At 34.9% G+C, this 13,828-nt stretch overlaps 1 protein-coding gene across 1 annotated transcript; it reads left to right on the top strand.

Annotated features, from left to right (window-relative positions):
- Positions 1–8,155: 8,155 nt before the first annotated feature.
- LOC21398532 (hydroquinone glucosyltransferase) lies at positions 8,156–9,790 on the top strand. Its single transcript, XM_010100945.2, has one exon. It carries the CDS (start codon positions 8,278–8,280, stop codon positions 9,712–9,714), a length of 1,437 nt encoding a protein of 478 aa, XP_010099247.1. The 5' UTR covers positions 8,156–8,277; the 3' UTR covers positions 9,715–9,790.
- Positions 9,791–13,828: the final 4,038 nt, after the last annotated feature.

The following is a 13,828-nucleotide window of genomic DNA, read 5'->3' as shown; positions in this document are numbered from 1 at the left end:
GCATTTGTTTTGACTTTTGTTGGGTGCAGCACAATATGGGTTTGGTTTGAAATTTCATTTGGGAAATTCTCATTTTCTTTCTGTGTTCCATTTTCATATCGGTGGGGTTCGTCATTGACAAAGTTGGACAAAGGAAGATTTGTTTTTTTTTTAAAATTTATTTTGGTGATTTCAGAAAGAAACAAAAGTTTAGAAACAAAGTCGAATTATTGATTTTAATTATGTTCTTTTGTATAACATTTGGCTGATCTATTGCTGGTGAATGAGTTCGGAAAAGTTCGTTTCGTTTTTGTTGTTGATGTAAAGCTATTGGTGTTTATAGTAACGGAGAATTGGGATGCAAGGAACGAAATTTTTTTGTACCAAAGAGATTTCTTTCCACGTAGAATACAGAGTACAGTCTGTCAGATTGGGGGCAGTCGTTACACCATTCATCCAGGTCGCTACAGTTAGGCCCATTCACTCTGTGAATTCAAGTTTTTAATTTGAGTTGAGATGTGATATTTTTTTAAAATTTTTTATTATAGTAGAAAAAGTTAATATGACATTTTTGAGAGTTTTTTACTGTAAAAATTTAAAATTAAAAACTCAAATTGGTGAAATGAACGATACCTTAAAGTTACTGTCGCCGTTTACCGGGGCTTCCATTCAAAGCTCATAACACTTTTCCTTACCGGGTAGGTGTCAAACTCTATACATCGTGTTACCACTTAACAGAGACTTGTGTTTTTAATAAACAGTCGCTACACCCTTTCTCCCGAAGTTACCGGATCATTTTGCTGAGTTCCTTCGACATGGTTCTTTCAAGCGCCCTAGTGGGTTGTGAGTTTATCCCGCTCAGGACAAATAGCACGAAAAAAAACTCCACAACGAAAAGAAGAAAAAAAAAAGGGATTTTGAAAGAGGTATTAAATTCTAATTAATTGTTATTAAATGTATAAACATTAAATGAGTGGATAGTTAATATTTAATAATATGTCACGTCAATAAGTTTTAAAGACGAAAGTGGATAGAATGGGCAATTTGATATGTTTTTTATATATTACGGGTGTTTTGAATTGTTTTGAAAAATGAGCATTTTGAAATAAGATACATAATCCGGAGGGTATTTTTTAGTTTTAGTTTTAGGTATTTTTATTTTACAAATGCCATTGACGACAACATTTTGGAGCTACAAAGAGGAGGAAGAAGATTTGGGGAGTGGATTTTTTATAATCTTCTAGACTCTTTTTCATTGGACAAAAATTTGACAGATTATTTTTCATAACCTTCTAAATTATTTTCTATTTTCAACTAAAAAAAATTCGAGCATCTCTAGTCTCCTGCACCAGAGAGTAATATGGCAGATTATTTTTCATAATTTATTAGAATATGTTTTTGTTTTCAACTAAAAATGACCAACACTTTTCGGTCTTCCACACTGGAGAGGAATCTAGTGTATTATTTTTCATAACACACTACATTAATTACAACTAAAAAATGGCCAACAGAATATGATGTTTCGGTCTCTAAAGAGAAATTTGATAGATTATTTGTCACGCCCCCCAGACGGGGTGGGTGACGTGGAGCTCGATTAGGGATTAATAAAGCAGATTCCCAGACGAGCCCCACTCGACTGAATTAAAATATAAATAAATTACAAAATTCCGGAACCTCCAACACACAGGGCTCCGCCCCACAGGACATACAGTATCGTACATACATGAACATGTAAATAATCATTACAACAGACATCAACCACAGTCTAGTTAATCTAAATATTACATAAGTTTACAGAATTTCTCAAATTCCTTACATTTGTCCAAGAGGATGTCCACGATCCTTACTTTATTCCAACAGCAGTACAACTCAGCTGCTCCGTAGCAATTATCCAGCTACTGTGCACCGCTCCTAGAATCTCCTGGGAGGGGTTTAATACATTTAAAACATAGAATGTGAGCGAAAGGCCCAGTAGGATGTTATTTACAAAGACGTAAAATAAATAAATAGATAAAGTGCAAGTAAATAAATAAATGGGTCCGTAAATAAAGAGACATTCAGTTCCAACAGACAATCGGAACCTCACATCTTTTTTCTCAAAGGAAATAAATGTAAAATCTCCATATTACAGGCTTCAGCAAGTAATTAGTACAAATTACTTACCTAACCAAGTGTCTCGCCTACCCGGACCGAGTTTCGGGTTCTGCCCCCGAGGATGCACTCTCCGCATCCTATCTAGGCTTACAGCAATAGACTCTATTACCAGTTCACAATATCTCTTTACTTAAGAAATCATTCATTAACATTTTGAAATCGTTAATATGATCCCATGAACTACTCAAGCCGCGGGCCCCATGACTGGACAAGCCATGAGGTTCCATGACTAAACAAGCCATGATTTTCAAAGTGTTTTTCTTTCACAAACCAATCCCTTTCTTTAAAACATTTTCAAGGCCAAAATCCTTTTTGAAAACATGCTCACAAAGAAAAGGGATAGAAATCCTACCTCGCACGATCAAACCTGTGACTAGCGTTGCCTTTTCCGGCTTCCGCTTCCTCAAGTCCCTTCAGTCTGAATTCTCAGCGATCACTGATGCAATACAACACTTTAGGATCAATTCTCATTCCTAAAGCAATCTAAATCTCACTAATGTACCAAGATTTTCAATTAGTGTGCCATAATCTATTTTTATGTTTCAAATTATCATTCCAAGGGTTTTTCAATCTCAAAATAAGGATTAAAGATGCTAATCCATTCATCTCAAGTCCCCAAATGAAGCTAATTTGGGTTCTCCCCGAAAACATGGGTCAAAACAGCATTTTCAGGCCACACAGGGTCAAACCCGTGTGCACCGGTCGACCGGTGACAGAGCAGTGCAACACTACCGGTCGACCGATAGTGTGCACACCGGTCGACCGCATTGGTCGACCGGTTTCCATGTGATCCGGTCGACCGCACAAGTCGACCGGTGGAATCAGCTGCACGAGAGAAGCTTGCGGAAACCAGTCCAAAACCTACAAATCTCAGTCCCAAATCGAGACATTTCAAAGGAAAACCACTAGATCTGGGTTCTAGGTCCTAAAACAAGTCCAAAGAACCCAATATCTCCAATTTCTACTCTAGTTTCACTCAAAACCCATCAAAATCCGGTTTGAACCAAAAATAAGTTTTGAAATTCAAAAACTTGAGATTCAAGAGAGGTTCTTTCAGTAATCTTACCTCGACTCCTTCTTTCGACGTTGAAAACTTCTTTAAATCTTTCCTTGGTTCAAGATCCGTTTGATTTGGGACAAAAATGAGAGAGAGAGAGAGATACACGGGAGAGAGAGAGAGAGAGTGATGCACGGGAAGGAAAAGGAAAGAAAGAAAAGAAAAGAAAAGGAAAAGAAAAGGAAAGGAAAAAGAAAAGAAAAAGACATGTGTACAATATTTTAAAAGAGCAGTCCAGAAATGCGCCCATACACACTTCTGGGTTTAAATAAATTGCTGAGAATAATTTAACTACCTTGGAACTATTTAAACTCACTCGTGTCAGAAACATCTATTAATTTATACTCAATTAATAATCCAGGTTAGGCACACTAATAATCTCAATTACCTTAATTAATCTTAATTAATTCTTCAGGGTGTTACATTATTTTTAGTTATATCCTGTGGCTGAAAAGTAATATGGTAGATTATTTAAGATAATCTACAAGATTATTTTTCTTTCTTCAAATAAATAACTTAACATTAGAAAATTTTCTTACACAAGTAAGCACATTCCAAAAATAATCATAAAATAGGTAGTTGACCAATGTTGATACCTAATTTTGTACTAGGTCCATTTAAGGGTCTATGTCCAATCTTCGTGTCTCATGACGTAATTGAGCATGCTTCATGTACTCAAGTCACATTTGGAAAACTCACGTGGGTCGTGGTTTATGTGATCAAAGGCCTGTTTATTATTTAATTCAATATTAATTTAAATCCCATTTAGGCAGTTTTCAAAGTAATTGGTTAAATATAAATGGGTGATGGAGAATTCCCAAAGAGCGTTCCTCCTATCTTCTTGGAAGCAAAAAAAAACTCAAAGTCCATGCCTTAGAATTTTTCTTACTAGCCAAGGTTTGAAACTCGCCGTTTTGACTCCAATGAAGGCTATATTTGAGTCAGATACTCCTAAAGAAGGTTCTTTCCATGTTAGGCATATCTCCAAGACCTCATTCATTTCTGCTAGACATGCCTAACAAAGGTCCCTCAATGACAAGCATGTCTCTTGGAGATCTTTTTTGAGATCATATGCACCTAACTGGCGTCCCTCCCTCTGATTTTCTTAATAACGAGGTCTACCTCTCAAAGCAATCCGGTGTCAAAGCCAACATGATGGCTACTTAGCTATTCTCATACAACCAATCTCTAAAAAGGTCTATCACTCGATTAGACTTCTAAAAGTGGAAGTCAACAGAGCACAAAGTTTAGTCAAACACTCACGAGGATTTCAGACCTGGCGAAGTTCTACGTTGTCCTGAAACCCATAACTTTTCCTCGAAGTCTTTCGATTTCGAACCATCTCTTTGTCAACTCGAAAAGGCGTCTGATGGCTTTGCTCCAACGGGATTGCGTGCGCAGGCCTTCGTCAGAGCTACATCGATCTTCCCTTGATTTAGCCATTATGAACTTTCCATCCAATTTATGGCAAATCTCTTCATCAACGTCTGAAAGATGGCAGATATCTCACCATCTTCAACTATAAATATCTCTTATCTCCCTCATTTCAGCTAACTTTGATAGGCCATCAACTAACAATCTTTTCTGACAATTTTCTCTCCTTTTTGTCTCCGCTTTGAGCACTTTTCTTTAATTCTTTTACGCTAAAGACTTGAAGTTCTTAAGGGGCTGCCTAGTTTTTTAAGTGTTGAAAGCCGTATAAACTCCTCTAGAACTCCCTTAAATCTTTTTTCTATCAATCATCCAAGAGTGTTTTCTTCATACTTCTTTCGGAAACACATGCCCTCATCTACGGAGTCACTTTCGGTCACCATAGAAGCAATGCTTCGAGTCTCATTCTTACTCTTGAAGCAGCTTGTGCATGCCTTCAGAGTTTCACTCCATCATGCCTTATTCATCCTCACTCACGAGTCACACTCTCGCTCTCAAAATAGCTTGTGTTTGTCTTCGGAGCACCTCTCTATCAAGCCTTATCCAACAAGGATGAGTGACACACTTGCTCTCAGAGCAGCCTATGTTTGTCTCTAGAGCACTGCTCCATTAAGGTCCTGATCAACCTCTAACATTTTTGAGTTTTCAAAGCCATTTTGGAGATTGGGAAATGAAGTAGGCCTTAAGAACCGTTTCCTTAAGTTCTCTTTAGGCCTAACCATCCCCACATTTTCATTAAAGGTTCTACCATTATCATCTACTTTGAGAACTGTTAAGTACTTCAGCCACGTCAAATCCTATTTCGATGAGTTGTATACTTACGCGTGTAACCCTCGGTACCAAACCCTGACAACTAAAAAATTACATGAGAAAAGCTCCACGTGGTGGACAAAAGAACGTTTGAGGAAGCTGCTAGAGCTTGAAAAGGATTTATATTAACATTGTTCCCGTGGAAAACAAAATCCAAGCAATCTTGATTAAAAAGATATTAAATCACAAGTAATAATCAGGACTCGTATTCCAATAAAAAATACCAAATGAACATTGAAACGGAAATGCGAAGATAAATTTTTTTTTTTTTGAAACCTATTAACTTCCTCAAAACTCATTAAGCAAATCATAATATATCTCAGATTCTCAGTGAATTGGGAAAGGAGAACACCATTAAGGAAGTCATAGAATTGAAATTTCTTGACCGATTTTCGAAAAAGCGAGGTGAGATCTAAGGTGACGCGACTTCGATATTCTCTGCACCTGAGAATCTGTAGCTCCATGCTAAGCCTGGCCGAAACCGCCAGTGTTACCTCGCACAACTCTAGTGATATGCAGATCTGAGTGTGTGTGTGTGTGTTTGTTGGGGATAAGGCAGAGAGAGAAATGTGAATTTACCAGTTAGGGTAGTGGTGAAAGTGTGATAAAGAAGTCAAAGGGGTGGAATATAAGCAAATGGGTAAAATATCATAACAATACACCCCCAAAGCTAACTTCAACCATTTTCTTTGAATAAAATCATCACAACCTATTGGTTTTCTTCGGCTGTTGTTGTTGTTCAACGTGCATGGACAAATTTTGGAGTTTTTTCTTTTGTTTATTTTATTTTTATCATTGTCTTTTAGCTGGCATTGTTTATTAATTCATTTTTTTTTGTCTTATGCTTCTACTAGAAATTAATATAATAGTAATAGAACAGATTGGCAAACGTCGACCTTTTATAAACTCAATTATCACGTCAAAGATTTGCATTGCTGAAAATCTGCTCAGAAAAAATTTAGTTGGAGTGTGGTTAACATGTGAGTGTGACCAAAAAAAATATATATATATATAGTAAATATATTTGAAAATAAAAAATTTATATATATATGGTAAATATATTTGAAAATAAAAAATTTTCATAGTATATCAAACTAGGTGATCGTGATGAAATCTCCATTTCTAGTATACAAGTTAAGATATCTGCTGCATTAATCAAATAAATTAATGTAGTATTATTTGGGTATGTGTGCATATATATTAATTATATTTTCTGGTATATATGATGGTGAAATGATTTGACCAATATTTAGGGCATGTTTAGTTCACTGATTCAAGTTTTTAATTCGAATTGAGATGTGACTTTATATGAGAGTTTTTTACTGTAGTAAAAAAATTAGATGTGACTGTTTCTGAGAGCTTTTACTGTAGTAAAATTCAAATTCTAAACTCAAATTGGTGAAATGAACGAGGCCTTAGACTCTTCTCGTACTAATGATGAAATGTGAATTTATCAGTTAGGTTTTAGATCTAAATAAATATTTTATTTAAAGATGTTTTAGTATTTAAAATAGTGGTGAAAGTGTGATAAAGAAGTCAAAAGGGGTGGAATATAAGCACATGGATGAAATATCATAACAATACACCCCCAAAGCTAACTTCAACCCTATTCTTTGAATAAAGTCATATACAACTTATTGGTTTTCTTCGGCTGTCGTTGTTGTTCAACGTGCATGGACAAATTTTGGAGTTTTTTCTTTTGTTTATTTTATTTTTATCATTGTCTTTTTTCTAGCATTGTTTATTAATTCATTTTTTTTTTGTCTTATGCTTCTACTAGAAAATAATATAATAGTAATAGAATAGATTGGCAAACGTCGATCTTTTATAAACTCAGGCCTCATTCACTTCACGAATTTAAGTTTTCAATTCAAGTTGATATGTGACATTTTTTTAGAGCTTTTAATTGTAACAAAAAAAGTTAGATATGACATTTTTTGAGAGCTTTTAACTGTAAAAACTTAAAATTGAAACTCGAATCGGTGAAATAAACAAGACCTCAATTAAAAGTTTAATTTTATTAGTTTCAAAACTTAATAATCGACAAAAAATAAATATTAATATTTGAAATAAAATTATATATTTGAGCAAAAATTAGAATATAAAATTAAATATGCTTTTATTAAAAAAAAATCAAATATGATACATCTACAATTTTTTAATGATAAATGAAACATTATCATTAGCATGCATTTGCATGAGAGATTGATTAAGAAACAGAAATAAGAAAGGGCATATATATATATATGGGTGTATTTGAAATTAGTTTTAAAATTATTTTATTTTTAATAAAAAGTAAAAATAAGATTGTTTGAAAATCATTTTAAGATTGGTTCTGAAATTGCGTTTGGTTGGTTTTTTAAGAGATTATTTTGAGTATAATAAAAAAGTGAAATCGTATTTATTAATTAATATATTATAATACTGTTGATAAGTACTAAAAATAAAAATAGAAAAGTGAACAATTTCAAGTGTTTTCTAATTCCTTCACAAAAATAATTCTCATTGTTTTCGTTTTCAAAACATTTTTTAAACTAGCGTCGTTCCGTTTTCATTTTTATTTTTTACTTATCAAAATGGTTTTAAAAAACGGTTCTAGCACATGGCTTTGACAAAACAAAAGGCTAAGTCCTAAAAGATGCTGGTGGCTAATGTTGATGAGGAGCAATTAAATAATGATAACCTAAACCTTACGTTTGCACTTAGAACATTACTTCCCAAACGTGAAAAAACCAAGTACTAATATACCATCTCCAAACACAGTTATCTCTCTCTCGTATATAAATGTTATTATCGTTTCCCATTTCCTTTCAAGTTTTAACAACAAATCTTCCTAGAAAATCACCATGGCTCAACCACGAACACAAACACAAGAGAAATCGCCACACCTGGCGATTCTTCCTTCTCCAGGGATGGGCCACCTGATCCCTCTGGTGGAGTTGGCGAAGCGGCTAGTCGGATACCACCGCTTCACCCTCACGATCGTGGTCCCCACCGACGGACCTCCTGCGAAGGCCATGAAATCCGTTCTCGAAGGCCTGCCGGCGGCCATAGACCATGTTTTCCTCCCTCCAGTCAACTTCGACGAACTTCCAGAAGATTCCAAGCCCGAGACGCTCATCGCCGTCACCATCTTCCGTTCCCTCCCGGCCCTTCGCCACGCGCTCACTTCCCTCGCCTCACGCGTCAGCCTCGTCGGCCTCGTCGTCGACATCTTCGGTACGGACGCCTTCGACGTGGCGAGGGAGTTACACATATCGTCCTTCGTTTTCATCGCCTCCTCCGCCATGTCATTGTCCCTGACCTTATACTTGCCTGAGCTGCACGAAACGACGTCGTGCGAGTACTGGGAACTAACGGATCCCGTCAAGATCCCGGGTTGTCTCCCTATTTCGGGTAAGGAATTGCTCGACCCGGTTCAGGACAGGAGCAACGATGCCTACGAGTGGACCCTACATAATGCCAAACGGTGTCGTTTGGCCGATGGAATTATGATCAACTCGTTCAACGAGCTGGAGCCAACGGCAATTTGGTCTTTGCAGGAGAAGGGGGCCGGTAAGTTACGTGTCTACCCCGTGGGTCCACTTGTCAATGTGGAGCCGAGCACCAAGGTTGACGAGTCGAATTGTCTAACGTGGCTAGATGGCCAAGCACATGGCAGCGTCTTATTCGTCTCTTTCGGGAGCGGTGGGGCCCTTTCTTCCCACGAGATGTATGAGCTGGCGTTGGGATTGGAGAAGAGTAGGCAGAGGTTCTTGTGGGCGGTGAGGAGGCCAAACGACAAGACCGCGAACGCCACGTACTCACGGGTTGACAATCAAAACGACTCGCCGTTTGATTTCTTACCTGATGGGTTTCTGGATCGGACCAGGGATCGAGGCCTGGTGTTGTATTCTTGGGTTCCACAGGCCCAGATTCTAAGCCACGGCTCAATCGGTGGGTTCTTAACCCACTGCGGTTGGAACTCCACTCTCGAGAGTGTGGTCAACGGCGTGCCTCTCATCGCTTGGCCTCTTTATGCTGAACAGAAAATGAACGCTTTCATGTTGACTGAAGACACAAAAGCGGCTTTGAGACCAAAGGCGAATGAAAACGACATCGTTGAGAGGGAGGAGATTGCGAGAGTGGTTAAGGCTCTTATTGATGGAGAAGAAGGGCAAAAGCTGAGGAACCGAATGAAGGACCTAAAAAAAGCGGCTTTAGAGGCTGTCAGTGAAGATGGGGCTTCTACTAAAGCACTTGCTGAAGTGGTTTATAAGTGGAAGAGCCTGATATGCAATTAGATTTACCGACTTAGATCACTTGCAGTCTAGTGTAATATTGCTTATTGCCCTTTTACAACTTTATCTTTTTTTTCTTGATGTTATAAATAATGATTTGAATTATAATTCGTGATTTATTATAGTATTTTTTATTATAAATAACACATATAAATCGGTAATGATTCTGAATCCGTAAATTAAATTTTATATTTCTACTACTTAAATTTAGTTGCCTCAAGGAGTATTTTAGGTCTATTTTTATAAATGTAGTAGACGTTTTGGGTATTAACGACGAAAATGGTATTTTAATAAAATATATGAGTGTTTTGGGTATTATATTTTATTTTAAAAATAAATTTTTAATATTTTATCAACAGTAGATACTAATAAAATAATGAAATAATATTCTTGAGAGAGTAACGAATGAACAGTTGGAAAGATTAGATATAGAATATATATTAGTTAGGTTGACATATGGGATAAAACAGAGTATTTTGTAAGAGAAATTACAAATTCTGATAAAACAATTCATCAAAACTAATTCTATTCTTTACAGAAAAACTAAAGAAAGAATAAAACTCAAATACAATTTTGTGTAAACTTTTTTTAGATTAACTTATTTAAATTAAGAACAGTAACCCTTTTTTTAAGGAAAAAAAAAACGAAAAGAGTAATTTTAATAAAAAGAGAAGGACAAAAAATGAATGAATACATAAATACATTGATCATAAATACTTGAATAATAAATCCATAAAAAAAAGATATCATTGATGAAGTGGTCACGCTTCAGAATCAATAATTCAGTTTATCTACTAACTGCATTTAACATAGTGTTTAGGCCTGCAAATTCAAAACAGTAATAGTAGAACAATCAAACACAAGATATTAGGAATGCAACTCACAATGAGAAATAACATGTCAAATTTATATATGATCCTAATGCAAAAGAGAAATAAAGGTAGTTACAAAGAATAAACCTAGGCTGTGCATAAACCCGAATAACCTGTAAACTCAACCCAACCCGAAAAAGTAACTTATAGTATTATTTTTTATTTTTCGGCCCACTAAATGTCTGCCCTAAAGTGTTTGGGGCGATTTGTGGGTTGAGCCTATAATAACCCGCATATCCCAACCTACAAACATGCATGATAAGGAGCCTATGAGTGTGGACTGTTAAGGATAGTTGTTGTTGCAGTGCTTGTTTTGGATGGATTTGAATTAAACTTCTAATTTATGTTTGCTTTATGTTTGATGTTGGATGGACTACTTTACTTCCTATTTGATTTTAAATTGAACTTTGAATTGCTATCCATTTGATGAAGGACTAATCAGTATCATTTCTATTTCATGATGAACTTTGAATATTGAAGTTATATTTGATTATCAATATTATTTCTATTTGATGATCAATATTATTTGATGATGAACTTTGAATGTTGGAGTTATTATTTCTATTTGATGATTTACTTTGAATGTTGAATTGAACTTTGATTCTTTGAATGATAAACCCGACCACCCAATTCAACTCACTCTGTCCCAACCCAACCCAAACATCATTGGATTGTGAAATTTTTCTAACATCATTGGGGCCAAATATGTGCAATCCGCATATTTCGGGGCAGGGCAAAAAAAAGCCCTGCCCCACACCAATTCAGCCCTGCCCCACACCAATTCAGCTCAGTTCCAACGGGTATGTAGTCTAAAAACGTGTTCGGTGAAAGGAATGTTTGTTTCTTGTATTCGTCCCTAATTCTGAATCATGATCCATAGTTCCCTACAATATTTTTTTCTCACAAAAAACATATATAAAATGAGAATAATTCTGAATCATAATTCTAAATATATGAACAAAACGTCCATTATAATTCAAACAGAATGACCCGTTTAACTTAACCTGAACGTTTGAAGTTTCCCGCTCCCCTTCAATTCAACTTTTTAAACTATTCCTCTGTAGTAAATCCACTCTACAATTCTAAATTTTTTTAACTGGGCCCACAAGTCTAATTTTGAACACTCTCTTGAGTAATGAGAATGACCTCTATTTGTGTAATGAATGACCGTTACCGATTTTGACTGTTACTAATGAGTGTTCCAAAATTTTAGTTGGCATTAGTAACAAAAATAAAAGAAAATTCCAAAAAAAGTTTAAAAAATTGCTACCCAGTTAAGAAAATGCCCATACAAAGTTTTTAGTTAGATAATTTTCTTCAATAAATTTTTAGGTGTTGTATTATTTTTTATCCACTATCTCATTGTTTTTATTTTTAAAAATTGCTACCCAATTAAAAAATGCCTACAAAAAAATTTTAATTATTATTTAAAAAAATTTTCTTTAAAAAAATTATTAATTATTATTTACTTTTTCTTTAATAAATTCTTACTTGTTGTATTATTTGTTATGTTACTTTTTTAGTTCAAACTACAGTTCTCGGGAGTCATTTAAATGCAAACTCAGATTACATTTCATGTTCGAATTAAAGCTTTAAATACATAAATGTCTGTTCAATCTATTGTTTTAATCACACGGTTAAAATTTTTCCATTTAAATTAATAAAATTCAAACTAACGAATTAACGGCCGCCAAATTTATTTGCTAACCATAAGAAGCAAATAAGAGACGAATGGATGACCAAAGTAACTGTGCCGGTAACACTCAACATTGACGCATTCAACCTCTTGTTGTCGTGTGCAAGATGTTTCCCCCTGTATGTTGTGCCTTAGAAATGGCCTTACACACCACACACACACTTGCATTAACATCATCCTATTACCGAAAAGGAAATTTTATTACTGTTAGATTCAACCGCCTCAAAGAAGAGAGAGAGTATTATGGTCAGAGTCCTAACATTGTCTGCTTTGTTAGGCTCCGACCTTGTATTTTCATCTGTAAGCCCTCAGTATTGATGTGGAGATAGGAATCGGGATGGTTTTTTTTTTTTTTTTTTTTTTTTTTTTTTTTTTTTGAAAGGCACATGTGCCGAATCTAAGACGAAATAAGGAGGGAGTATTGTCTATTTAACGTGGCCTTACCGGCGTAATTCTTTTCTGCCGGCAATGTCTTGTTGGGCAGCAGCGATGGGCAACATTGTGATTCACATGTTGTTGGTTCAACGACGACGATGGATGGCATGCATTATGTTTGTCCTATCATTTCTTACCCGTCTTTTGTTGTTGTTTTCTGCCTTGATTATCGTTTTCTTAATCTATAGGCTTTTACGATTGTTTGTAGTTGTTTTTCTTTTCTTGCTTTTATTGAGTTTCGTTTGAGTTTTGATTAACTTTGATTTTTACCTTAATTAATTTGTGTGTTCGTCTTATTTGTTCAGCGTTTTGGTGTGTTTTCTGTCCACTAAATTTATTTCTTTGCGTTTTTTTGTGTGGCCTCCACTCTAGGCATTGATTAAACGTATATTTCTATAGATTGGTTGAGAATTTGTTGAAAAGCTATATATGATCAATATGTTGTGTAACTTACTGTTTGTTATTGCTTTTCACAGAGGACATTGATACTTTCTTAGACCTCGTTCATTTTACCGATTCGATTTTTCAGTTTTAGGTTTCTACAGTAAAAAGCTCTCAGAAAATGTCACATCTAACTTTTTCTACTATAGTGAAAAGCTTTTAGAAAATATCACATCTCAACTCGAATTGAAAACTCAAATTCCGCAAAGTGAATGAGTTTACCTTTCATTTATTTTAATATATATTTCAATAAAAAAATAATATACAAGAAAACCAATAAAAGATTAGGTCTTTATAGGTATAGATTTGGATTATTATCACTGATACTCTTAGATTTTGGAGTCATTTTAGTTTACTTTTTAAATTTTAAAAATTCTCACTTTATCTCATGAACTTTGAATTGTTTCTACTTAATTCATTCTGTTACAATTTCTGTTACCTTCTGTTACAATTTCTAATAAAAACAGATATAAAAAAAGAGAATAACATAGTCACGTAGTCTTTCTGTTTTGATTTATGTTAAAAAAATAAGATAAAAACTACATGATCACACTTAATCTCATCTTTTTCCGTCAAATTTTAACAGAAATTATAACAAATAGAGTTAAGTGAGAACAATTTAAAATTTAAAAAATAAAATAAGAATTTTTAAAATTTAGAGACAAACTAGAGA

The sequence above is a fragment of the Morus notabilis genome, unplaced genomic scaffold, assembly GCF_000414095.1.
Source record: "Morus notabilis unplaced genomic scaffold, ASM41409v2 Scaffold20, whole genome shotgun sequence".
Taxonomy (NCBI): Eukaryota; Viridiplantae; Streptophyta; class Magnoliopsida; order Rosales; family Moraceae; genus Morus; species Morus notabilis.
The sequence above is the reverse complement of the archived record's forward strand: the minus strand, read 5'-3'. Positions and strand labels throughout refer to the sequence as shown.